The sequence below is a fragment of the Cyphellophora europaea genome, assembly GCF_000365145.1.
Source record: "Cyphellophora europaea CBS 101466 unplaced genomic scaffold supercont1.3, whole genome shotgun sequence".
NCBI classification, from domain to species: Eukaryota; Fungi; Ascomycota; class Eurotiomycetes; order Chaetothyriales; family Cyphellophoraceae; genus Cyphellophora; species Cyphellophora europaea.
The window spans coordinates 388,592-414,683 of NW_008481809.1; the positions used below are offsets into that span (position 1 = coordinate 388,592).

At 53.5% G+C, this 26,092-nt stretch overlaps 11 protein-coding genes across 11 annotated transcripts; 5 read left to right on the forward strand and 6 right to left on the reverse strand.

The window, feature by feature from the left end:
* Nucleotides 1–1,786: 1,786 nt before the first annotated feature.
* Nucleotides 1,787–3,850, reverse strand: HMPREF1541_03045 (uncharacterized protein; the record flags this gene model as incomplete). Its single annotated transcript, XM_008717397.1, has 1 exon — nt 1,787–3,850. The coding sequence occupies one exon, from the start codon at nt 3,848–3,850 to the stop codon at nt 1,787–1,789; it is 2,064 nt and encodes a 687-aa protein (XP_008715619.1).
* A 686-nt stretch (nt 3,851–4,536) lies between these two features.
* Nucleotides 4,537–6,332, reverse strand: HMPREF1541_03046 (uncharacterized protein; the record flags this gene model as incomplete). The annotated part of the gene is made up of 3 exons (XM_008717398.1): nt 4,537–6,095; nt 6,141–6,245; nt 6,296–6,332. 3 exons carry the CDS (start codon nt 6,330–6,332, stop codon nt 4,537–4,539), a joined length of 1,701 nt encoding a protein of 566 aa, XP_008715620.1.
* Nucleotides 6,333–7,345: 1,013 nt separating this feature from the next.
* HMPREF1541_03047 (uncharacterized protein) lies at nt 7,346–10,546 on the reverse strand (the record flags this gene model as incomplete). Its single annotated transcript, XM_008717399.1, has 2 exons — nt 7,346–8,138; nt 8,184–10,546. The coding sequence occupies 2 exons, from the start codon at nt 10,544–10,546 to the stop codon at nt 7,346–7,348; spliced, it is 3,156 nt and encodes a 1,051-aa protein (XP_008715621.1).
* A 1,117-nt stretch (nt 10,547–11,663) lies between these two features.
* Nucleotides 11,664–12,134, reverse strand: HMPREF1541_03048 (uncharacterized protein; the record flags this gene model as incomplete). Its single annotated transcript, XM_008717400.1, has 3 exons — nt 11,664–11,932; nt 11,983–12,061; nt 12,111–12,134. The coding sequence occupies 3 exons, from the start codon at nt 12,132–12,134 to the stop codon at nt 11,664–11,666; spliced, it is 372 nt and encodes a 123-aa protein (XP_008715622.1).
* Nucleotides 12,135–12,999: 865 nt separating this feature from the next.
* On the forward strand, nt 13,000–14,121 carry HMPREF1541_03049 (uncharacterized protein; the record flags this gene model as incomplete). The annotated part of the gene is made up of 1 exon (XM_008717401.1): nt 13,000–14,121. One exon carries the CDS (start codon nt 13,000–13,002, stop codon nt 14,119–14,121), a length of 1,122 nt encoding a protein of 373 aa, XP_008715623.1.
* Nucleotides 14,122–14,904: 783 nt separating this feature from the next.
* Nucleotides 14,905–16,827, forward strand: HMPREF1541_03050 (uncharacterized protein; the record flags this gene model as incomplete). Its single annotated transcript, XM_008717402.1, has 1 exon — nt 14,905–16,827. The coding sequence occupies one exon, from the start codon at nt 14,905–14,907 to the stop codon at nt 16,825–16,827; it is 1,923 nt and encodes a 640-aa protein (XP_008715624.1).
* An 851-nt stretch (nt 16,828–17,678) lies between these two features.
* HMPREF1541_03051 (uncharacterized protein) lies at nt 17,679–19,400 on the forward strand (the record flags this gene model as incomplete). Its single annotated transcript, XM_008717403.1, has 1 exon — nt 17,679–19,400. The coding sequence occupies one exon, from the start codon at nt 17,679–17,681 to the stop codon at nt 19,398–19,400; it is 1,722 nt and encodes a 573-aa protein (XP_008715625.1).
* Nucleotides 19,401–19,727: 327 nt separating this feature from the next.
* On the forward strand, nt 19,728–21,293 carry HMPREF1541_03052 (uncharacterized protein; the record flags this gene model as incomplete). Its single annotated transcript, XM_008717404.1, has 2 exons — nt 19,728–19,747; nt 19,796–21,293. 2 exons carry the CDS (start codon nt 19,728–19,730, stop codon nt 21,291–21,293), a joined length of 1,518 nt encoding a protein of 505 aa, XP_008715626.1.
* A 541-nt stretch (nt 21,294–21,834) lies between these two features.
* Nucleotides 21,835–22,275, reverse strand: HMPREF1541_03053 (uncharacterized protein; the record flags this gene model as incomplete). Its single annotated transcript, XM_008717405.1, has 2 exons — nt 21,835–22,125; nt 22,231–22,275. The coding sequence occupies 2 exons, from the start codon at nt 22,273–22,275 to the stop codon at nt 21,835–21,837; spliced, it is 336 nt and encodes a 111-aa protein (XP_008715627.1).
* Nucleotides 22,276–22,488: 213 nt separating this feature from the next.
* Nucleotides 22,489–23,562, forward strand: HMPREF1541_03054 (uncharacterized protein; the record flags this gene model as incomplete). The annotated part of the gene is made up of 1 exon (XM_008717406.1): nt 22,489–23,562. The coding sequence occupies one exon, from the start codon at nt 22,489–22,491 to the stop codon at nt 23,560–23,562; it is 1,074 nt and encodes a 357-aa protein (XP_008715628.1).
* A 246-nt stretch (nt 23,563–23,808) lies between these two features.
* On the reverse strand, nt 23,809–24,534 carry HMPREF1541_03055 (uncharacterized protein; the record flags this gene model as incomplete). The annotated part of the gene is made up of 1 exon (XM_008717407.1): nt 23,809–24,534. One exon carries the CDS (start codon nt 24,532–24,534, stop codon nt 23,809–23,811), a length of 726 nt encoding a protein of 241 aa, XP_008715629.1.
* Nucleotides 24,535–26,092: the final 1,558 nt, after the last annotated feature.

Sequence of the window (26,092 nt, forward strand, 5' to 3'; positions counted from 1 at the left end):
CCGATCGACCGCCATGCAGTAAGTCGGGCTCTCGTTCTTGAGTCGTGGCCTACGTCACTTATGGTTACATATTCGACGCTTCCCTGATAACCAACAGATACACGGTGAGATACTACACAGATTCCCTTGACTGAACCCTGCCCTAACACGACGGGCACGATTGGTCAACGCAACCTGGTGCACCAGCCCCCTCTGTTGTCTATCATCCCACTCCCTTTGTCTCTCTGTCTCCCATCTCTCATGTTCCCTCTGTCTCTCAGCTTCCCACCGATGCCACTCCGCTGCCCTCTCAGATGCCCACTCGTGCTGTTGCTGCTGTCTCTCCTGCTCCCACTTGGAAGTTCTGTCCTGCTGCTGCAACATTTGGTCCTCCAACCGTTGTACCCGGTCAGTCTGATGTGTAGCGTGGTCATCTGATGGCGTTCTTGGAGTTTGTTCTACGAAATGTATTGATATTGTCCACCCAGCTTGAATAGTAAGTTCCCAAGTGCTAGGGAGGATAAGTTCTCCTTCCGGTCCTTCCAAGTCAAACGAGTTGTTGCGGATATCAGCTATAGGGTAGCGACATGCTTCTGATATAAGTACTTCCATCTGCTTTCAATATCGTGTTAAAGCGCCGTTGTCCTGGAGAATGACTCAAAGACTCACTGGCCATGATTGACAACTCTGAAGCGGAAACCTGTAGCGTCGGCCAACATGATTGATAAATGTGATAGTTGGCCCACTGGCCATTATAAACACAGCCAAATCCACAGCAAAGTAGAGTCCATGCTTTCCAGGACTCAGGCTGACCAGAGGAAGACACCGCACACATCTGCTCTCATCTAATAGAGCAGAAGATCATGCTAGACGACGATTGACGCAACCTCCACCCTCCATGCGAGACATCGACATGTAGACACCACAAGAGCCAACGTGGTACATTCCCATTGGCAGTGAACACAGCGGTTGGAGCCCCCCCTGCTTAGCGATGTTCGGAGTCCCGTAGCCATCAAATCAAATATACAGGGGGATTGGCCCGAGCCCCTAGCGTGGGCGGGGAACATGAATCCGGTGAACCCCCAAGATCTCTCGCTTATTGGCATATCTAGACTGACTGATATCGGCACCCCTAATGTACTCGAGAGGTGAGTAGAGCGCACGTGTGAGCGGCGTAGCTCAGCAACAAAACATGGTATTCTGTGCATCTTACATAATGTCTCCCCTACAACTATTCTTATGGGCTCGCAAGGGAAGTCGAAACCCGGCCTGCGAAAGGAGCTATCGAAAAAGGGGATATCAACAGCGATCGACGCGCAGTAAAGGTGTAGGACGGGGTAGAGGCCACGCTTCATTATCGTTAGAGACGCGCCGCAGTCGAATCACGACGCGGTTGATATCTCCAATGCAAGATCGCTCACAGATAGGTGCTAATTGAGTGTGTTCTCGCCTTGGAGTCAACTCGGATTCAACTTGGATTCAAATAAACATCTCCTGATCTGTGGCTCACGAGGTCCTAACCATGTACAAATACATAGCAAAACGCAAAAAGCCCATCTAAACCTTCTACGCCACAGTTGTCACCAATATCAATACTCTTCTTGAACATTTTCGCTGGATTCCTGCCTATAAATACACAATGTATCGGGACAGGTATTCTTTTGCTCTTCTGAGGCTATTCTGGGTCTAGCTTATGCATGTAGAAGCCCACAATCTTGTTGATTTGCTCTGCGAGTGAAGCTGACAAAAATGAGGTGCTTTCAACGGGCAGTTTCGAGGAGGAAGACCTGCGTTAGTGCCTTCCAGATCAAACATCGACACTCCACAAGTAGCCAAGCGGCTGCAACATCATAGCATAGAAATCCTTTTCCAGCTCGTTAATACAGAGCGGGACTTTGATGGAGCACTCCATCTCCGGCAGCTCGATGGTGTGACTCTCGGTAGTAACATGTCGATAGAACCTGATAATTCTGGGCATAATACCGTTGACGGCGGTCCTGATGGGATCGACCACGTCGTCAATTGATTGAGTGGGTTCGAGACGTAGTATGTGTCCATCGCTTTCGCCAGTCAGATGAGTGTCAGGACCGATGGCGACAAATTCTAGCAAGATGATCTGACCTTCCGCGGAGAGTTTCAGCAGCAGCCCCGTGGACACACCATCAGCATCAGCCGAGCTTTGCTCCGTCTTATGTGGTCGGGTGCAGGGGTGACAATTTTCGAACTCCAGAAATATTGTAACGGCACCGAATCTGTCTGTCCTCAAGCAATGCGAAAATACGGAAGCTTTTGGGATTCGGTAATCGGACCTGACGAATGTTCCGAAGGCCTTGGTAGTCGGCTTCCCGCAGTGGTAATACTTTCTGTGAAGACGCGGCGATAATTGGCTGCTCTTTGTTTCTTGAATTTCCTGCATGTGCCAGTCGTATCTCTGCAGCGAATCCCCTTCGTATCTGAATATGAAGGTTGGGCGTAAGGTGATGGTCACTTTCCATTCGACAAGAGGGCTAAGTGTTTTCGCGAAAGATGTGTCTTTTCTTCTCAAGTTGCTTAGCAGGGAAATGACATCACGAAAATTGACCTGCAGGGCCAGGGAAAGAGGTTCCAGAGCGGATATGATAGAGGAATCGATGTCGCCAGTACGGTCGGTCACCAATTCTTCGATTCCCGAATGGAATATAACCACCTCTTTCGATGGACCAAAGTCTTCCGCTGCTTCATCGTAAATTAGCAGCAGTGTATGTAACATGACCTCTTCTGGTCTGAGCGAGTAGTCCGTGTTGAGCTCGCCTCCTTTTGAGCAAAACCCGAGGAGTCCGAACACTCTATCTCTGGGATCCTCACAAAGTTGTCTGAAGAACTGAGACAGCACTTGGAGTAGGCCAATCTTATGACGGATAGGACTTGTAGGATTTTTGTGTGATATGATGTTCGATATGATAGCTGGGTCGTACGGGTCCATGTCCATGAAGGTTTTCGTTGTGTCTTTGGCGACCAATTCTCGATTTGTTGAGGGGAGCAGGTTCTGTCGAAAGAGGCTCATGGCATGCGCAATCTCTATGGGTATCTCGTGATGGCCGAGGAGAATATATACCTGCTTCGCTAGGACACATTCTTGGACTATCCATAGCCGTTCCCAGTATGGGTTGCGAAGAAGGTTCATCAGTTGAGCATACAGCTCTTCGTTGATTATATCGAATGATTTACTGACAACGCATTGCTGTAGGTAGTCTATCCAACTTCCCTTGAGCCTCGCAAGCTCCTGTTTGTCTGATGTTCGGTGATGACTTGCGTGATCTCTTGGTAATAGGTCCATGCTGGGCTTGTAGGCAGATTCGGAGAAGCGCCAATTTCGGAATTCGTTCACCAGAAAGGATTCTCTGCTTGTGGTACCTAGCCAGACGAGGACGGAAGTAGCATATGAGAAGACATACTTCATCATCCCTACCTGTATGTTCTTTTCTGAAATATCATTTTGGTTGATACAGATCGAGTCGACCCAAATGTAGTCGGAAGCCGTCAATTTACCCACATTTAGACAGTGCTGAAAGAATGAATAGATATTCTTTCGTACTCGGAAATACCGGTCTCCTACAAGAATATCTTTCATCGGCTGTTCCGGGCCCCAAGTGTACGAGATTGCCCGGAAGCGGCCTCGAAAGTCACTCAACGGCACCGATGCCAGCTCTAGAGAGATAACGCCGTCGTCTTTCAGCGGCAATAGTCGCATTAACCTGATTTCCCAGTTCGTCGGATTGAGTGGTGCGTAGTTGAATGGCTCGGCCGTAGAGCTCAGACCATCATGAGCACAGATTGACGGTCGGGTTGCTGGTCGATCTTCTGATCTCGAGAAGTTCTCCCAATTCTCCATTTTGCTTCGAGAAATACTCCTAATCAGCTCCGCTTTATCGACTTCGTTATAGACGTTGCTCGTGACAGGCAGACTTTGGCATTATGGGATCATCTCCCTGTATATAATCAACCGACCTCACTTCAGGCTTCAGAAAGCGGTGTGGTCAACGGAGATTCCACGCCTCGTGGCGGCGTAGCTTCAGCCGACCCGGCATACAACGGAGGCTGCAGCAGATGAGCAGACTTTGGCCACACAATATCATTTGCTGTTCAAATGCAGATCATGGTAGCATTCGGCTGACAGAACGACAAAGGGTTCCTCAAGTTGATATCTGGGGCGAGAAGTGCAGCGAGGAACGGTCCTGTTAAGAGGGGAGGGCCAACGTCATAAACGTGCAAGGCGTCGAGATAGCGCTAAACCTGATCGGACGAGGCTTGGTTGGAGCCACCAGGGGTCGATGAAATTAATGGGAGAGCTCCTGGGTTCCCGAAGAAGGTCACAATAAAGAATCGACGAAATCGACGGCAGGCTCCCCAGAGTTACAGTATATCACTTCGTCCTCGGGGTCACATCAGATCGTTTCCTGTGGTATTCTACTGTGAGTCTCAGGGACCTTCCCGTCAATTTTGTCGACCCCTGGTGAGCTGATCTTGGCGCTCACTACACCGGATCGCCATTACCAACAAGCCACGAGAAATAGCTATTCACAGCTTCGCGCCCTGCTCCCTAGTATCCCTGACCTTGACACCCGTCCGCTTCCCATCCTTCTCCATATCCCTCAATACCCTCCTGAGGATCTTGCCGCTCGGACTCTTTGGAATCTCGTCCACGACCTCAATCTCCACGATCCACTTATGCCTGACCTTCTTATCCTTGACGAATTGAATTAGCTTCTTGGCGGCCTCTTTCGGATCCCCTTGCACACTCTTCTTCAAGACCACGAACGCTTTCGGCCTTTCGCCACTGTAATCATCATTGATCCCCAATACGGCCGTGTCCTCCACATCGTCGTTGCCGAGTAGTAGGTCCTCCAGCTCGGCCGGCGCGACACCGATACCCTTCACCTTGATCATCTCCTTCAGCCGATCTGTAATGGTGATGAAGTTCTCATCATCAATGGCACCAATATCACCCGTGTGTAGGAATCCGTCCTGATCAAAAGTCTCCTTTGTCGCCTTCTCGTTGTTCAGATAACCCATCACGATCTGCGGGCCACGCGCCCAAATCTCGCCCGGCTCTCCAATGCCGCACTCTTTGCCGGTTTGTGGATCCACGATCTTGACCTCGGTGTTGGCGACAATCGTGCCCACGCGGAAAGCATACTTGTAATCGTATTTCTCCGGTGGATGTGCCGTGATGCAGCTGCAGCTTTCAGTCATGCCATAGCCTTGCTTGAAGCCCGTGCCGGGGAATGTCTTCTCCAACATCTGCAGGATCTCTGCTGAGAGTGGCGCCGCGCCCGAAGAAAACCGTTTCAGGCTCGAAAGATCGTACTTTTTGAGTGTCTGCTGGTCGCGAACCATGCGGATCAGAATCGGCGGTACAAGCAACATCTCCTCCAACTTGTAGTCCTGTACGGTCTGCAGCATCGAGTCCATGGTGAAGGCAGGGAGCATATAGACGTTGGCATTCAAAAGGATGGGAAGGTGTAGTTGATGCACAAGACCAGTGATGTGGAAAAGAGGCAGAACGGCAAGGATACGTTTGAGTGTGGTAGGCGAGAGCTGACGGATCTGGAAGCATTGGCCCATGACATTTGCGTGGGAGATCATGACGGCTTTTGGAAGGCCGGTGGTGCCTGAGGAGAACGAAAGAAAGGCGCAGACATCCTTGTTCTTTTTGCCGGGCGGCAGACGGAACTGGTCGATCTGACCAGTCGAGCCATAGGATTTGCCGAGCTCGAGGAGCTCAGACATGGTTGTGTGGCCTTCGTGTTTTCCTTCGAGGAGAAAGACGTGCTCTTTGGGTATACCAGCGTTCTTCGCGGCTGCGGCTGCAACCTGCATACTACCAGGTACAGTGAAGAGGAACTTTGCATCGGCGGTCTTGAGGGCGTAAGTCATCTCTTCGACATTGTAGGCTGGGCTGGCTCCCGAAACGACACCGCCTGCCCTTATCGCTCCAAACATGGCGCAAGGATACCAGACGGTGTTGGGCGAGAAGAGTGCCACGGTCTGGCCTTGTTTGAGACCATATTTCTTAACAAGGGCGGTCGATAGATGGGTAGTGTGGGTTTTGAGATCCGTGTAGTTGAGATGTTCCTCTGAACGGGGTCAGCCATCGAACGATGAATGACGGAAGCACGTACTAGTTGCGGCATTGGTATAGCCCTTGATCTCAGACACGGGCACATTTCCGATCGGGCTAAAGGCTGAATCGAACAGCCAGGTCCAGATGGGAAGTTCCCATTGCACTGCAGTATCCGGTCAGTCCTTGTTGTCTGTTCCGTGTGGGGAGTCTTACTGTGGATGGGTGGGTTCCATGACTTGAAGATAGGCATGCTGGCGACTCAGGGAGGTCTGTCAATGTAGAGAAACGGGTGTAAAGCACGGGAATGGATGTACATCTTGACGAAAGTCATACTAGCTCAGTCGCCAGCCCAAGCATCCAGCCCACCGGATCGATGAAGATGCTCCTCGGCTCAAAGAGGCTCTGATGCTGAACCGAACGGCAATGTGGAGTGCGGGGAAGCTGGATGCCCACCTAAATTCCATTGAGATAAAGCGTGGGGTTCCTCTCGGTACCGAGTTTCTCCGCCTCAGCCTGGTCGCCTGGTTATCAGCTACTTACCAGCAATCAACCAACGTCAGGAAATGAACACCTGGGTAGATAGCAAATGGAATAGGATTTCGAATGTCATGTGCCATCGTTCTCTGATTCAATGATGTCCCGTACTGCGACACCTCTCGAGTCACCTCAACACTTCATTACGCACTGGTGCATCCAATCACCCTCCCTCGCTCTTGACTTGTTTCGACGTGCACCGCTTGGAGGTACATGATGAAGTCTGGCGACTGTAGTGGCGGTGTCGAGAGATCGACTCCAGTCGAGAATCTCGTATGTAGATTGTCGATCAAAGTCGAGGTGGTGAGAGGCCGGTCCGAACATGTATATTTATCACATGCCACGAATGCTGCTCGTCTAAATCGTCACTTCCTGGCCCAAGAGTTGCGTCGGGATGATTGCAATTGATAGTGTGAACTCCGATGTTGCTGTATTTTGTTGTTATTTGGCAGGTACCATAGCCTGCTAAGTCCACCGCTCTCACTGGTGTGGACATGAATGGGTATCATTGCTTGATAACGCCATCCCATGCTTTGTGTACAATTCTTTCTCCACGAATGTATCAGTTCCCTGATCCGTCTCCTCCGATCCATCTATATGTTCCCATACTCCCTCTGTACTTTCCTCTGCAATAGCGCCATCTCTTCCATCCAAGTTGTGTCGCCCTTATCGAAATGCTTACAAGACACAGATCTTGATTCAATCAAGTATTGCTTCATCAACTCTAAATCACCCCGTCATGCGAAAGGTCTCGACACTCATCATAGGAGTCTCGACGAGATTGTCTCGCGGAACTCCTTCTTGCTTCCGCCGAACGTAGAAATTTCGACATTCCATTAAAACTTGTGCCCACTCCGACAACGCCCTTCCACTGTATCTTGATGCTGATACAGCTAACCCAATGGGCTTCACCGGCCGCACGTCGTGTCTCTTGGCGTCTCTGCTGCTCGACTTGTACTCGTCCAAAGCTCTCTGTGATTCTAGCGGTAAAGTTGGGGCTATTAGCTTTCTTTGCTTCTGAGATACGTTGTGCCGAGTGTCAGACCACTCCAGAGAGAATCTGAAAGAAAACGTTTGATGAGGAGGTGTTGCTGGTCGGGATGGCGACAACCCATTAGGTGTGGTTTGGTTATTGTCTGGGGTTTGTGGTGGCGTCACTTCACCCGGGCGATCGTTCCCAGGCGTGCCAAATGGAAGCATGTTTTTCAACAAGCTCCATCGTTTTTTCGACCCGCTTTGCGGGGGTGCATCGGGGCCGGGTACCGAGCTGATAATGGAAGAGCTTTTTTGGTAAGGATTGCCTTGATTCAGAAGCCCTTGAGACAAGAATTTGTCGAATGAAGTCAATGCTGCTGGTCCAAGCTGACTATCTGTTCGAATGATGACCAAGGCCCGACTTGGTGCTGGCGAGCATGGCGCAATTGAAGGTTGGACCAGATCTCGCATATCGGCTTCCGCACTCAAATATTGATAGTAAGCCCACACACGGCTCAACCTTGTCGAAAGAGTTCCCAGAATTTGACTGTGTATGTTAGCGACAGCGCATTTGGGTCTGTGCAGAACTTACAGATCCACATCAGACGGGTCGCTGTCGACTCTTGCAACCCGCCAACATATTAACCGGAAGAAATAATGTCGAACCATTGGCGACCAGTGACAGAAGTGTGTAATAAAAATATCCTCATCCAAAAGCCAATCCAGAATCATGCCTTTCTTCCGCTCCTCATTAGCGATTATGATGTTCCACATACTGTATACAAAAGTGATGAGGCGGATTTGGGTCAGAGTATTCTGACTGTGCAGCATTTGCCGGCAGACCATTAACCAAAATGGCCAATCCAGGAACGGTGTATCACCTCGGTAATATCGCAATAGAATGGGAAATATCTCTTCCAGGAAATCGCACAAGATGAAACAAGCATCGTTGTTGTAGAGTGAGACCTTGCGCGTAGCTGCCTTGACGATATTGCAAAAAGACATCGTATAAAGTTCTCGAACTTGTCCTTCCTCATATTGAGGATTACCGAGTAGATCTCTCAGGAGCATGACAAGACGATTCTCATGTATGTTTCGCGATGCGTTTGCGATGGTCATCGGCAACGTGGCAAGGGCATCGGCATTGTCGTAACCCCCAGCGCCAGACGCGAAATTGTCGACGACTTGCTGCCCGGCGGCACGGTACAGTGTCGTTTCGAATATTACCAGGATCTGAGCATGTATTGGTGCAAATCCCGGGATACATGCAACCTCCCTCGGCGATAGATCCGCAGGTAAGTGGTCCGAAATCAAGATGTGGTAGAATTTGGTGAAGTTAAAGAACAAGTCGCTGTCTCGTCCAGACCACCGCCCAAGCCAGGGACCGTGCCAATTGAAGTTCTCTGTGCCTGGAGGCACCGCCTGCCGGAGCTGGATGATTCTGGACAGAGATGTCTGGGTAGTGAAAACGAGGCTGTGCACTGGAGCGGGTAGGTAGGAGGCCATACGGATTGATGGTTCTTCGAGGTTGTCGCCACGCTCGATACCCACTTCGGCGAAGACGCGACGCAGCGTGCCGGGTGCAATCCGCCAAAGTCTGACCAACATCTCCGCAACACCCGGACAGAAAAGAAAAGCGTACGCACAGGTTTTGCCGCCGAAATTCACCAGACTAGCTGGTGCGCTCCGCATACACAGCTTCTCGATGATGTAGCCGACTTGGGTTAGTAGATTCTGTACAAATGTGCCGCGGACGTTCTGGTGGATCATCTCAACAAGCTGTTCCGACTCAGTAGAAGTCGTTGAGGTATTCGATTGGTGGACCGCAACCGAGTTCTCGGTTTCCTGACTGGAGTAACCTGGTATCCTCCACTCAGGTCTCATCATGATCTGGGCAACGGCTTCGAGAAATGCGGGGCGGTCGGTCCCCGTTAGGATCTGGTTGTTGCGACCCTGAAGAACTTCCAGTAATCCGACCCACCACTTGTTTAGGATCGACACACGCCTGTCGAGATCCTCGGGCCTAAGCAAGAGCGTCGAGTGGTGCTGAGTGTTCTCGATGAGAAAAGGTATCAGAGTCGTTCGTAGGACTTTGGCCCGTTGCATGCTGGTCTTGGATTGAAACGTGGTAAACTCGCCCTCGATCTGTCTGAAGGCGTTCCACAAAGGATCAACCCTCTTCTGAAACTTGTCCATCATAGATAAGGCTTCGCTCGACATGGATGGCATGGGCGGTACATTGGAATCGCGTTTCTGTCGGTCGCTGGAAGCTTGGCTGCGGAAAGACGACATAGATGACCTGGTTGAGAGGCGTCTGGGGCTACTGCTCTTCCGTCGAGGCTTGAGAAGGTTCTTATCGGTGGCAGGCAGCCGGGTCCGCCGGACACCATCTCGATCCTCCTCGCGGGAGTCGCTTGATGGAGACCTTGATACTGCCCGTTCCGGGACCGCAATCGAGTCCGCGGCAAGCCGGCCAGCTTTCTTTGCAGGGGACCAACTGTGCTTCCTTTCCAGCCGCTTGTCGTCGTCCACGGGCGACGAGGAACGAGATCCCATCCAGGACTTCCTCGCTAGGCTTCGTATCGTTCCAGTCATAGATCGACTTACTCTAGTCTCGTTGGCATCCCCGTTCGTCTTCTTGTCCCCGTCATCGTCATCCGTGGCCAGCGTGAATTTGGCTTGTGACAAGGACATGCGTTTCTTAGTCTTCTTGGAGGCTCGACGGAAGAGCTCCTTGTTGGCATTTTGCATATTATCGCTAACCTTCTCTTTACGAGGGTTGAGGCTGAGGATGTTCTCGGAAAATGTTCGTTTGATCTGACCGGAGCCATTCTTGGTGGCATTAGAGATATAGGTGAAACTGGCAGATCGAGACATTTCGGGCTCTCGAGTTTCTTGAGGCTGAGGCGAAGGAGGGTGAGGGGAATGGATGGGTGACAGAGCATGCACCGGCATGGCTGGCATGCTTGTCACCTCTACTTCGACCGATCTGACAGGAGACATGATCCGGCAGAGGAGCAAAATAATCCGCCAGCGGGCGTCGCTTCAATGTATGTTCAGGTCATGGCCGTTTGTTGTAGAGCGGGGAATGCCTGCAGAGGGTTGAGGCAGCTGAGGCTTGCCTATCCTGGGGAAAAGGGTGGATATCTGTTAAGGAATGCAAGAAGAGAAGAACATGTGCAGTCTTGCAGCCGCGTGTCCTAGCGAAAGACTGTTGAAGAAGATGTGAGACAAGGTGTATGTACAAGAAGGGAAGATAGTCGCCCTGAGTGCCAATGGCCAACGAGTGACGGAGAAACAGACGCGAGATGTTGGACTGAGGATGAAGGACGAGTGGTCAGACCTGCAGAGGGATTGCTGCTGGAGTCCGGCGGAGACGCAAATGCAGATGCCGACTTCAGCAGCGCAGGACGGAGATGTCGGAAGCCCCAGGACGCGCGCTAAAAATGCATCCACGGACAACTTCATCTTACTTGCAACTCCCGCGTTTCGGAATAGATACCACTATAGTATATGCTCGTCCTGATTGTTCGAGCTGTTCCTTGATTCTCTTCTTTGATAGCCACTTTAGTGCGTCTTAGGTGGTTCATGGTCGCGCTTCGTCTACGTAGCGAAAATGAGGCTGTGCTCAACGGCCCATACGAGATCTTCGGAAACACGTCCAATGACGAATCTCCATTCGGTAGCAATCTGGAGAAATGTGCCTTATCGCGCCATAGCTGCAGCTGTCATGTCCATATCAGGCCTTCCATTGAGTACGGTGTAGTTGACATTATCGTGGCATGCGTCTGTTGTCCAGGGTCACGTTCATTGTCCGTCACTGTCATTACCGATTGGGCATATTCAGAGTCAGCACACGAGGCAGGGGTCCCAGTCACCTGCTCGTGTGTACCTGTTCTAGAGACACTGGAAAATATCAAGTAGGTGCACGATATTAGTCTCGTTTATCTTCTCTCGATGAATTGACAGCATGTCATGGCATTCAGGACTTCAAAGGCTGCTAAGGCTGCTTCCCGTGCTGACGCTATTGTCGCTGATTGATGTACAGACCACGTCTAGCATTTTGTTTCGTTTAATGGTGAGCCTCCTCCTCGTCAAACTGCTTCAAGTCCTCAAAGTAGTCCTCCTCGGGCGATGACTGAGTCTCGCCCGGTGCCTGGCCTTCAACCTCGACCTGTTGATTCTCGTAGTCCTGCATTCCACTGGCGAGATCGGCTTCCTCGGGAGACTTGGGAGTGGCGGGAGGAGTAAATTTGGCAACGGCACCCTCCTCAGGACCCTTCTGTGGGGGAGGCTTGTAGGCCTTGAGCTCCCTCAGGTACAGATCTTGAATCAGATCGGCTGTCGTAATGTCAGTTTGCGGCGTCATCACTGCAGCCAGGCGTGCTTACCCTTGGTGACAGGAGTCGTAGCGAACGAGCGACGAACGATGGGGATGGTTCGGGAGCTGGCGCGGGCGAACAGCGCACCCTGCATTCAATCAGTCAGCTGTTCCCGGTATGCTATCGTCAGCACCTACGCTGAGTCTTAGAGATTGCGACATGATGGGGGGTTGTTGTGTCGTTAAAGGCGCCTGAAGATGGGTTGCAGGCAAAGCAGGAGCTCGAATTGTGAGCTTCACCTCGTTCAACGCTAAACTACTCTAGGTAGGCGAGCAAAGAGTACCTACTAGAATATCGCCAAGAGCCGAGACTGGCCGGTCGGCTGCCTGGCTGCGGATGACCAACCTTTTGCGCCCTACTTTGCCTTCGTCGCCTTCCATCTCTCTTCTCTCCCTTCATCCCTCTTTCACGTCTATCGCAGACCACGTCAAGACACACTTCTGCATCGCCGCCATCCTCGTAGTCGTCTCTTGTGACGTACCGACCCTCGTCGCCCCTTCGACGCACCTCGAATAATCATCCGACCTGATCTCTCGTGTACTGATTTGCACCTCACGACACCTTCACTGGTTGAACGGTCTCGGTCATCTTCTTCGAGGTGCTCTGCGACAAGCCGAATTCTCACCTGCGATCGATTTTCGACACTTTTCTAGGCTCAGATACTGAAAAGGTACAGCTTGGGCTTTTGCTAAGACTGCGTTCGCGGTGCCGCATTCCAGAGGCTGGCTTTTCAGTTGGGTTGTCTCATTCACTTGTTGATGACCTGACTGACATTCTGACCTCCTAGTCACGACTGAAGTGTTCGAGAAACCGCTACCGACCTTCGTTTGAGTGCCTGCGAATCACCACCGTTCGCCTGCCGTTGCGTCAAATACCGGCAAACTGTATTCACAACTTTTTGTCAAGACCTTTGCTCGTTCTCACGGCTTGACAAAGACGTACAAAAGCATTAAAAAGCGCCAGACTGAGCGCATTAGCGGAAAGGTTACTAAGACACGCTCGGCTCTTCTTCCACGGGAGAACGAGATGGCTTTGGCCGCCCCGCCACCGCCCAATACGGGCATCGAGAACAAAGCTGATATGTGGCGCGAGAACCTCAACACGCACCTGATCTGCCCCGACTGCCAGCAAAACCCTCCCGACCTCATCGAAGACAATGCTAATGCCGACACTATCTGTGGAAACTGTGGTATGGTTCTGTCCAGCCGCAACATCAGCTACGAATCCGAGTGGCGTACCTTCAACTCGGACGAGGGCAAAGGAGACGATCCCAACCGTGTTGGTGAAGCCGACAATGATCTCCTGACGAGTAGCAATGCCGGTACTACGATTGGGGGAGGTGCCAACGCTTCGAAAGAGACTCGCCGCCTCAAGCGAGCTCAAGCCGCGCAGCAGGACAACAAGTCTGACAAGCAACTTACCTCTGCATACATGATTGTCGATCAGTGGGGTGAGCGTGCTTCGATCCCAACCAAGGTCCGCAACACGGCCAAGACCTACTACAAGCGCGTCTTCGATGCTGGACAATTCAAAGGCAAGAACATCGAGATAGTCTTGGCTAGCTGCCTCTTTCTCGCTTGTCGTCAACATGGAGTTCCCCGTTCGTTCAACGAGATGTTCGGCCTGACGAACGTTGCCAAGAAGGATATTGGTCGCAACTACAAGCAGCTCGAAAAGTTCTTGATGGCCGATTCCAAGTCGAGTATCAGCAAGATCGAGGCTGAGGGTGGCATTATTGGTCATGACCACATGGCCTACAAGAGCACTCACTCGACTAAGCCAGATCAGCTATGCGTTCGTTACTGCAACATGCTCGGGTTGCCGTTCCGTGTTCAGACCGTGGCAGAGGCTCTTGCCAAGCAAATCAACAACATCGCTGGCCTGGCTGGTCGCAGTCCTCTGTCGAATGCCTCTGCTTGTACCTACTTTGCCAGCTATCTCTTCAACATGGGTAAGAGCACGAAGGCTATCAGTGAGGTTGCCGGCGTCAGTGATGCCACCATCAAGCATGCGTACAAGTTTCTGTACGCTGAGAAGGACAAACTCATCGATCAATCTTGGCTAGGCCCTCAGCCCGGCACACCGGCTCTGACTGGCGATGTCAAGAATCTACCTGCTGCCCCTGCCCTTGATAAGGACAAGGACTAGGTATCCTCATTCTTCGCGCAGATTGAGAAGGAGCAGCTTCGGCGATAAATGGAATTGGATCGACTCTGGTCCGTGCGATAGGCTACGCGTTCAAGACGTGCTTTACGATATTACGAGCCCTCCGGCTTGGACGGTGCTTCTGTGCGGTGTTGCGGACGAACTAAAGGTCTAAAAAGCGCAAACGCAAGGCGTTGGTGAGGACCGGACGATACCCAGAAATCACCAAAAATACGTGGGACAGATATTGATAGACCTTCCAGCTAATAAAACAAGTCATTTTTGGTGTGGGTCATCTCTGCTCCTGTAGACTGAGCTGCATTAACGTCATATGATATTAGTGCAGGTGTGGTCTCGTCTTGCCCGGCTGTGGACAACTTGATGACTCTTAGTCGCGACAAGGAAATCGCAGGTACTGAGCAGGTCCTGGTGCCGAAATACCGATGTATGACCGCATTTGGAAGGTCGTGCAAGACTTACCTCACCAGCCCTGTCTCTACATACCGTCATTCTATCAACCTGCCGACCTTCCCCGCACGAGCTCTGAGTCTTTGCGTCCGGAGCTTTATATGTCCACCAGCTGTCAAAACGATGCATAGACCTATGGATGCTCACCGGTAGATGTCCAGGCCCACTCGCGGCACTACGCTGCCGGTGGGTGATACATGGCTACCCAGCTACTTATACATAAGGTGGGCGAAGACAGCTCGGCTGGAAGCTTGTATCTAGCTTCTCAGTACTTCATGCTTGAAAGTACATCTCAGAGCACCCCTTGCCACCCTCATGATGTTGCTCACCGTAGGTTCCCTGGTCCTGTCGCTCATCACGAGCGCAGCAGCCCACCCCATCTACGACTCATCCTTCTCGAACACACTAGAGAGGCGACAAGACAGCAATGCCTCTTCCGTCCAGGTCGATCTTGGGTATGCCGTGTACGAAGGCTTCCTCAATAGCAGCACTAACCTCAACACCTTTCTCGGTATTCGCTTTGCCGCCCCGCCTACCGGTGCTTTACGCTGGCAGAAGCCACAAGCACCCGCCCAGAACCGCAGCGCCGTGATCCAGGCCAACGAATACGCTCCGACATGCTACCAGTCTCCTGATGCCTCCACTATGGTGCACCCAGCCAATCAATCTCTTGCCGCGGAGGACTGCCTCTTCCTCAATGTCTGGGCCCCTGTGTCCAGCGACACACTTACCAACAGCACAGGCACTGGCCTGCCTGTCTTTGTCTGGATTCATGGAGGCGGCTACGGAGCTGGCAGCAATCGCCAGGACCTGTCCAGCCTCATCAACACCAATAAGAACTCTTTCATTGGCGTCGCAGTAGCCTACCGCCTCGGTGCCTTTGGCTTCCTGTCCAGCGCCGAGCTGGCCTCGCAAGGCGCCACACCCAACGCCGGCCTCTACGATCAACACTTCGCGCTGGAGTGGGTGCAGCGCAATATCGCCCGCTTTGGTGGCGACCCCAGTCGCGTGACCATTGGCGGCGAGTCTGCGGGTGGAGGATCTGTGATGCTACAAGATACGGCTTTCGGTGGTTCCCAGGGCATCGCCCTCTTCCGCAACACCTTTGCTGCTAGTCCTTACCTGCCCATGCAGCACGACTACAACGGCTGGGTGCCAACTCAAAGCTTCTACGCACTAGCCGCAGTGGTGGGTTGCAGCGCCGCTATCTCTGAGCCGTACGGCCGCGTGGGTGGGCAGACGGTGCTCGCATGTCTCCAGGGAGTGGACGAGGAGACGCTCGCGAACGCAAGTGCCACAGTCTCCCAGAGTGGGACCTACGGCACCTGGGCCTTTCTACCGGTCACGGATGGTGCTCTGGTCCCCGGTCTGCCATCACAGCAGCTCTTGCGACGGAAGATCAACGGCCTCAACGCACTGGTGGGCAACAACGCCAACGAGGGTCCCGGCTTCACACCACAAAACATCACGACCGAAGAGGGGCTCGTGGCATGGCTGAACCGCACGTTCCCACTGTTTGCGCCCTCGGATATTGCAAAGATCCTGCTATACTACCCTTCACCGGACGACGACACGGTTGGCTCCGAATTCAGCACCAGTGGTTACGAGGGGCCCACGGCTGTCAACCAGTCGTACGTTGGGACCGGACAGCAGCAGCGCGCCAACAACATCTACGCCGAGACGACATTCGTGTGTCCGAGCTACTGGATGGCCGAGGCATATACGCCTTCGGGTGCGACCGATCGGAAGGGCTATAAATACCAGTACAGCGTGCCGCCCGCCCTACACGGGTCAGATACTGTCGCGTACTTCTCGCCTCCCGACACCGCCAACGTCGGCGAAGACATGGGGGTCGCGTTCAAGACCATCCTAGGCAGCTTCGTGGTCAGCGACAACCCCAGTATCGCGCTGGACGTCGCCTTTGGTGCCGCGAGCGCGACCGCCACAGGGGCGAATGCAACCACAGCAGCAGCAGGGCCAGGACCCGCAGGCCAGGTAGGCGCAGGTTCAGCCGCCATAGCTGACTGGCCACCGTTCAGCCTGAGCCAGCCCTGGCAAATCGATCTGAACCAGACGGGCGGCACGCCGACGCAGGTGCCCTTTGGAATGGTGAACATCACCGAGTTCTTTCCGCCCGGCACGAGGAATAGTATTGGGCTGTACGACGCGTGGACATGGGAGGGCGGCCGGGGCGTGAGGTGCGATTTCTGGCGCTCGATGGCTGCGCTGGTTCCTGAGTGATGAGTTGGCAGCTGGATGAGACAGCGTGGGGATATCGCGCCAGATACGCAATGATTATGGAGACGCAGTAGCAGAAGCAGAGATCAGCAACTAATGATGATTATGATATTTCATGCAGTCTATGCGGCACCGTCGACGCCCAGACTTCGTCGTCGAGGTTGCGATGATAGCGTGAGCTGCCGTGGCGCCTCTCGAGGCAACCACAGAGTATATTGCTTGGCGTATTACTTAGCTTGGTATAACTGTGGGGCCGAGCTGCAGCCTGCCGCAGAACGTTACGGAGTACCCACTCGAGTCTGAGTCGGCTGAGAGTAGAGGGGACCAGGCGAAAGATTGGTCGTACCATATCAGTGGCTCCTTTCAATGCGTCTTGCAGTAGAGGTATCGTACAGTAGGGCAAGGCGTGGCGCACCAGGGGTCGACAAAATCGATAGGCAGGGTCCCCGAATTCACAACAGATCACACCGAAGGGTCTCTGCTGAGAGTAACGGGGGCCTAACCCTCAGTCTTGTCGACCAGTATGGTGTTGCATAGCGAAGGCCAGGGAGTTCAAGATTAGGTAAGGTCAAGGTTGGGTGAAGTCAAATGGAATGGCTTACTAGATTAGAGATAGTCCGCAATAGCCCTTTTTGGCGGCATCACCCAAAAGACTCGGGGGAGGCTTGGCAAAGGAATTTGGCTCGCGACTGCCAGTTAACCTTAACCAGCCTGTGATCCGATCAAACACCACCTTCGTCGCTTTTGTGACCCCGAATACTCGCTTTAGCGCCCAGCGAAGCCTTGTACTTCATATCAGTGGGTCAGGAGATCGTGCGCACGAGAGATTGACAAGGTAACGCTCTTCACTCATCATGGCTGCGACCGCAAAGCCGACCAAGAATCAGCAGAAGCGCGCAAAGAAGAAGGCGCAGAAGGAAGCGCAGGTGAGTTACAGAGCAGTCCGGTCCAATAGGATGTTGACAACCTTGCAGAAGAAGTTATCAGATACCCCAGACGCTCCAGCGCGAGAAAATGAAGCAATTTCGAACGGCGATGCTCCCAAACCGGCCCAGCTTCAAGATGGCACGGCCCTTAGCGACCCGCTCATCGTCGACGATGAAAACCCATTGTTCGACATGTACAAGGACATCATGGGAAAATTCGAGGAAGCTGACAAGGAAGAGCCATCCTTGAAACAACCAGAAAAGCCCGAGGTATATTATTCGGACGACGACGATATTCCCGAAGAAGACGAATCGGCTCCCAAATTATCTAAAAAGAAGAGAAAACAGATGACCAAACTGTCCGTCGCCGAGCTCAAAGCTGCTGTGAAGCGACCCGAAGTCGTCGAGTATTTTGACACAGATGCTCATGATCCAAAACTCCTGGTACACATCAAATCTTACAAGAATGTGGTACCTGTACCAAATCACTGGTCTCTCAAGCGCGAGTATCTGTCATCGAAGCGAGGAATCGAAAAGCCGCCGTTCTCCCTACCCAAGTTCATTCAAGAGACCGGTATCGCAGAGATGCGTGATGCTGTTCTTGAGAAACAGAACGAAGCCTCACTCAAGCAACAACAGAGAGCCCGCGTACAGCCGAAGATGGGTAAGCTTGATATCGATTATCAGAAGCTCTACGAGGCCTTCTTCCGTTTTCAGACCAAACCCGAATTGACGAGATATGGCGAGGTCTATTACGAAGGAAAGGAATTTGAGACCAACCTCAAGCATTTGCGACCAGGCGAGCTTTCCGACGAGCTCAAGGATGCCCTCAATATGCCCGCTGGCGCCCCGCCTCCATGGCTAATCAACATGCAGAGATATGGCCCACCACCTTCTTATCCCTCGCTCAAGGTTCCTGGAGTCAATGCTCCACCTCCACCGGGCGCCAGCTGGGGATTTGGGCCAGGTCAATGGGGCAAGCCGCCTGTTGACGAAGCTACGAACCGGCCGCTTTACGGTGGAGATATTTTTGGCGTGTTACAGCAGCAGCAAAACACTCAGCAAGGCGAACCAATTGAGAAAGATCTGTGGGGCGAGCTGCAGGCTCCTGAAGAGGACGAGGACGAGGATGAAGATGAAGAAGAGGACGAGGATGAGGACGAAGATGAAGGTGGTGCGCAGACGTCGGCAGGACTGGAAACGCCGAGTGGCATGACTTCAGCTGTACCTACCGAAATTGGAGGCACCGAAACGGTATCCGAATTTGATCTCCGGAAACGAAGAGGCACAGAAACCGAAGAGAGCTCATATCCTCGGTCGGCATACCAAGTGATCCCTGAGCGGCAAACAAGAGTAGAGGGATTCTTCGGTGGTGATAGAGCATACGATCTCAAAGGCACGCAGAATAATGTTCCAGTTCTCGGACAGGAAGACGGCAGGAAGAGGAAGCGGCAAGGAGATGTTGATGTGGCGCTGGATCCGGAGAGTATGAGTAAGGAGGACCTGCAAAGAGCCTATGAGCAGCAAAGAAGGGCGGAGCAGATTGAGCAGAATCCGGGATGGGAATTTCAAGACGATCTGAGCGATATGATTGCCGCCGAAAGCAGGAAGAGGCAGAAGCAGGACCAAGAGCGACGATCGAAGAGATGATGCAGCAAAGTCGACGTAATGTACGAGTATCCGATCATTGAGCCTCAACATGAGAAGCAAACATTCCGACCGCGAGCATCCTCGTTGACGCCGTGTAACTAATTTGAACCCTGCCGATGCTTGTGAGAAAGCATTCTCAATCGAGTTTGGCGTCTTGGCAGAACTTTTGACAGAGCCGCAGTTGACTTTCATGTTACAAGTCCACCGTGTGTTCACTTCGACCACATCATCGGCACCACTGTCCAGGTGCTCATTCGGGGTTATAATCGACCTTGCTCGACTCATAATCAGTTCAGCCTTCCTTGTGACGGTGTCAATCTGTCAAATATGGGCGACAGTTATCGACGGTTTGCGCAAACACCTACCAGCATGGAACACTACTGATATAATCGCAGTCCGCGTGAACGAGAGCGTGAGCGAGACCCTAAAGATTCAACAGTCGAGTACTTTGGCGCTGGCGAAAGCTACCGACCAGGTGGCCACTCAGGTCAAGGCCCATACCGCCCTACGCATGCTGGAAGAGACACCTGGAGTTCAGACCGTCGCGAGCCCCGAGACCCGCGTGAGCCACGTGAGCCACGACGTGATCGAGATGTCAGACGCGAAGACATAGACTCCTACATTCCTCCTACCAGTACACGAGCTCGCCGCGATAGTCGGTCACCTCCCCCACGCGACCGAGGACGCTCCCGCACGCCACCTCCAAGAGACCGAGGTGACCTCTTTCCTGAACATCCTCGATCTCCCCCCCGACGATTTTCACCGAGGCGAGATGACAGAGCAAGATCTCCTCCAAGACGTCGATCACGCTCTCCTATCAGCCGCGCTCGTAGCCCAGAAGGCCGACGCGAAAGAGATTACAGCCCACCTCGTTCACCTCGCCGCGAGCGCTCCCCAAGATATGACCGCGCATATTCTCCTCCTCGAGATGCGCGCAGATTCCGGTCTAGATCAAGAACACCAAGGAAAAGTGCATTCACCGAGGATAACTGGCGTCGCCGTTCGCCATCTCCAAGAGCAGGTTCAAACGCACCTTCTCGCAGATCATCACCGCCGGTCCATCCCGACCGTACAAGCGTAGCCGGGTCCGCCCCACGTTCTCCAGGCTACCGCGACACGCCGACTCGAGATTTGCGGACCGAGCGCTCCGGCAGCGATTTTGCCCCTCCTTCGGGTCCTCGAGGAGCGCACAATGGCTATGAGCGGCCTCCTCCTAGTGGTCCAGCGCGCAGCTTCAGCTCGAATCAAACCCCTCCTACTGGCCCTCGCGGCCCTGGTAGTGCACCAGCGCAGCCCAGTGGCTCTGCGGGTCGCTTTGACACACCTCGCCGCGACTACAACAACCCTTCACTACGGGGTCGCACAAGTCTCACTTACCGTGCACCTTCGGCACCTCGAGCTCCAACATATGGCGAAGGGGGCGTACCTCCCGGCCCAAGCGCTGCTCCGCCATCTGGCCCACGAGCCAATAGCTTCAGTCGGGGTGACTATGGCGCCGCCCGTGGGGACTATCGCGGCAGCTTTTCCGGAGGGCGCGGCCAAGACTTTGCATTCCGTGGCAGCAACAACAGCTCAAGCACAACCTACCCGCGTACCCAGCGCTTCACGTCCACGCAGCAACATCTGCAAAATACCGAAAAGATTGTCCCGGGTGGCAAGCTTCTTCCATCAGGCTTGTCCAGCGAGCAGGAGAAGAAGATGCGTCAACTAGAGGCTGAAGCTGAACGCATGAAAGCTGATATTGAGGAAAAGCAGGCTGCGAAACGTGAGGCAGTCAACGAATGGGAGGTGCGCGAGCGGGAGAGCACCAGAGACTCGTATCGGAGTGAGCTGGCGGATGAGAGTCTGCACAAACTGATGGAAGGTGAGGATACGGGTATGGCGGCGTTTTAGAAGATGCCACAACCGATCTGCAACTGGTGAGTGTCAACAAGTCTGTAAGCGGATGACGGAGCAGTCTCCATGTCTTGACGCTGCGCAGCGCTGACGGCGCGGAGAACATGGATGGTTCGGCGATGAAAAGGGTGACACTAGGATATCGTGCTCTGTTGGGCGTGAAATACTGGCTGAGGAGCAGCCGATCCTTTTATATGACGAGGAGGTGGTGACTGCTGAATACAGCACCTGCGCTGCAGAACCTTGATAGTCGGCACTGCTCTTGGCCCTTTACTGTAATCACCAACCACTGTGCAAACCTCAGTAACTTCTGTTGTCTTTTCAACAATCACCGCCTGTACTGATCCATGCTGTCTTCCCTTCGCACGACACCCACGGGCGGGTCCTGCAGTCGACTTTCAAGCAGTGGGCACAGTACAGTCCTGAGATAGTTGCAGTTCATTTTTACATCTTCTTGCTCGCCTTCGCAATTGGGCTTGCATATCGCTCAAAAATACAACTGGATATCTTCACCATCCTCATCCCCGACTCGTCAACATCATTTCTTCTTCTTCTTCCCCTTTGCACCCTCCTCCTTCGTCCTAATCTTCTTCGGCGCGCCCTTGCCTCTCATCTTCGCGATCTGCAGTCCCTCCAAACGGTCCTCCTCACGCTCATTCCAACCCTCCAGGCCAAAGCGCTTAAACGACTGCAGCATGTCTTCGATGGTCGCGGACTTGCGCGGGTAGTAGGACACGAGCGCGGGGCCGCGCAGGCGCTGGCGGAGGACTTTGTTGCCGAGGCGGAGGCGGGAGGGGTTGAATGTGGTGGAGAAGAGGGAGGATTGGAGCTAGAGGTGAGAGAGCGTTAGATGGGAGTTGGGTGAGGGTTGCGCGCGGGTTCGGGCAGGGATGGGTGTGAGAGCTGGGGGACTGTGGCATGGGATGTGTGGTACCTTTGTGAGCTCGAGTAAGCGGCTTCGTGGGACCGTGGAGGCCATGCTGCCGATGTGATGGATTGTAGCCTCTGAGGAAAGGAAACCAGAAGTCGGAGAGCAGAGGTGCGGACAAGATCTTGCGGCGCCGGAAATCGTTCCCGCGCTAGATTCCACTTTGCCTCGTAGCAACTCTTGGCGCGATGACTTCTTTTGAATGTTTCACCAGGTTGATCCTTGGTTCTACTCAGTCAGCAACTATCTTGGTGCTGTAGCAGAATGGACTCGCGGCGTCCAGACAAGCGTCGACCAGACAGAGAATACCAGCACTCCGCCAAGAAGCCACGTCTCGAAACAACACAATCCCAGCACCGCCAGCAGCATAACGGCAACGGTAACAGCCACAGCTTTACTCACCCGCACTATGGCCAGAACGGCCCCAGCCCTTCGTACACCAAACCAAAAGCGTCTCAAAAAGCTCGCTACAATCCAACAACTCCAGGTCCAACTCTAAAAGGCCCCCTGCCTCCTCTTCCTCCCATCTCAGAAGCCTATGCCAAACCTACGTTCACACACCCTTCACGCGCCCCTCGCGAGCACTCTTTGCAAGGCCGGCCTACCACTGACCCCAACACCATGCAATCCTACGACCGGCTCGAGTTCCTCGGCGACGCCTACCTCGAAGTGATCGCCACACGCCTCATCTTCAGCCGCTACCCCTCCCTCCCGCCAGGCCAGATGTCGTCACTGCGTGAGCGAATGGTGCGCAACAGCACCCTTGCGGCCTTCAGTGTGGCGTACGGCTTCGACAAGCGCCTGGACGTCGACCACACCAGCATGGCGGAATGGCGGCGCGACGCGCAGACCAAGGTGCACGGCGACGTGTTGGAGGCGTATGTTGCGGCGGTGGTGTTGAGTGATGCGCAAGACGGGTTCAGGGCCGCGGAAGAGTGGTTGACGGAGCTGTGGGCGCCGATGCTGGAGGGTGAGGAAGGGAAGCCGGCGGATGATGCGTGGAAGGAGAGGCTGTTCACGCGTGTTGGGTATAAGGGCGTCAAGCTGGCGTATGTGGAAGAGCGGCCGATGTTCATGGGCAAAGGTGTCGAGACGTACTTTGTGGGTGTGTACTTGACCGGCTGGGGGTATGAGAATCAGCTGTTGGGAAGTGGGCAGGCGTTGAGCAAGAAGGCGGCCGGCATGGAGGCGGCAAGGAAGGCGCTCGAGGAGGGTGATGAGGCGCTGCTGCAGGAGATCGATGTTTTGAAAGCGGAGGCGATGAAGAAGGACCAGGAAGAGAGAGAGGCGAAGGCTCTGGAGAAGGAGAAGGAGAGTGGGAAGGACTCTGGGGACTGAGGCAGATCTTGCTTTAGCTTGGATTGTCAAGGTATGTCCTCAGTTCCCTATCTGTTGTCACGCTTCCATCAGGCGGCCAACAGGCGTAGTTAAAGAGCAATCATCCATTCTCCGTTCTCCTGGGTTGTGGATCGTGAGTACTCATACATACGCTAACGGGAACATAGCTACTCAAACAGAACTCTGACAACCACCCTCACATCCAGTCCCTCCCGAAACCAAGCCTATCAACCTCCATCCGACACCTCAGTGTCCCTTCCGCCCAAACCCAAAGAACCGCCGATTACCGACATCCTGCTCGGCCAACACCCCGTCCCTGCTCCCGCTCTCTTCGCCGCCCAGGTGCTCAAAGCACCGACTGACCCTCCCCCGCGCACTCGCACCACCCCCAGCCACCAAGATCGCGTCCTGAGCCTGCCGCCCCTCCCGCTCTGCCGCCCGCTCCGACCCCTTTACCTCCCGCCGTACCTTGCGCTCCTGGTACTTGCCTCTCAACTCGGCGACCTGTGCGCCTACAGTCGAATCGCAGAAGCGGTCGGGCATGCCATTCATGGACTTCTGCAGTTGGCCATCGCCGCTGCGGGTGCGTGTGGGCTGTGGTGCGGCGTCGAGGCCGGCGATCGTGTGCTCGCTCAGCGTGGTCGTGGCGATCCTGCTTGTCTCAATGTCGTGATGGGGCTGATTGAGGCTGTATGCTGGCTTCCGGCTTCTAATTGCCATGGTCATGCCGGGTGAGGTAAAGGGCTCGGACATTCGCTGTTGCTGTTCGTGGTTGAGCGCAAAGGACGCCTGTTCTGGGGAGAGGTCTGGCGTCGGCCACCGGTCAAGAGTCTGGTGGCCCGATGTGTGCGTTTGCGCCGGTGGCTGGACGTAGCGAAAGTCATACGGCTTGCTGGAGCCAGGGACACGCTCAAAGATGCCACCACTGCGTCCCGCGGCTCGGCGACGAGCGCGCTTTGCCGCCGGAGACATGGGTGTGGATGGCATGACCATGTCTGAATGCGCTCTTTTACATGTTAGTGCGTGGTCGAGCTGTCGGAAAGATGGACTTGCTGGGCGCTTATGCTGGTGCGGCTCAGGGATGCAGCAATCTGTGGAAGACTTGGGAATCTTCTGATATGAAGACACGGGACCGGTGCCAGCAGACTCGATATGGAAGCTCACTTCGTGATGGTCACCGCTTGACCGGACCGCTTGACTTGTCACGCTACTTGTGCTGCTGATGCGGCTTGGTCGCTGGGCATGGAGCAGACATCAATCAGTTGCACATATCTGCTCCGAAGCAAATTTGCTAACAAGAAGTCATGTGAAAAGAACGATCGGCCAATGCTATCAATAACACGCTCAAGCGCGACGCGCTACGGTCGTGTCCATGGTGCAGCATCACCAGAGTGGTGACAAGATACATCTGCCCGCGAATACGCGGTCGCTATGGGAGAAGCGGCTATGGATGTAGGTGGGTGATATTGTGCCGAAGTGGGCGATGGAGGCAGGACGCAGTCAAGGCTGGACGTTCCACTCTGCTTATGAAAGAAGTGATCTTGCGCCCTCTCCATCGCATCAAATCTGTTCAAGCTGGCATTGTTTCACGCGCTTCAGTCACCTGCAATGTAAGAATCTGTATGTAAAATTAAACTCCTTGTAGTCTCACCCCAACCCGCATCAGTCCAGGGAAGCTTTGGTCCGTGTTGCAATTCAGTATCTAGCTACGGATATAAGAACGCCCTTGAATTGCTCCGCGAATACCTTGCAGAAGAAAGCCAGAATAGAACGTTGGCTGGAGCTGGACCGGGACAAGCTGTTCACGAGATAGCAAAAATGCCGCTTCGTGTCGATCTTTGGGGCACAGGAGAAATGGTCTGCTATTCGCTGACCACCTCCGCAGGAAGAACAAGTCATTGGATGCTCCAAGCAACAGTCGTCAAAGAAGCATCGCCCAATGGCATCCCTGGTAGTCGCCGTGTGGACACCTTAAAATACTGACCAGTCCTTGGTCAAGCTTCGCGGCTCAACGGCATGGAAAGCTTAAAATGACGTTGTATTGAGAGAGACGCAACATACCTGGTACTATTCATAGTATTTCTGATCGGGCTTATCATCTGTGAAGACGTTGATATAAGTGTTCAGATGGACCCTCCAGATATGGTGTACTCCTACCAACCCATATGGGTCTTGTCTTATATTCCATGCCGCAAATATGCTGAACCAAGCAGCAAAGCCCATTACCACCACGAAGGAGAGATCTACCGACGATGCATCGTCCATCGAACCACGACGCTCATCTGTTGCGAAAGTCAAAGACTTGTTCAGTATCCATCATAACAATCAGCACCACGACAGTCGTCCCCAATCTCAAAAGAAGGAGATGGAACTAGCCCAACGCCGTCTCGAAGTCGTGGCTCGTTATGACCAAGATCTCCAAGAACGAATCACTGATGCCTCTGCGACGGTCAAGGAGCGATCTCACGCGGCGACGGAGAAAAGGCTTTGGGACGGGAAGACTCAGGAACAGAAGGAGGCTTGGGTCACT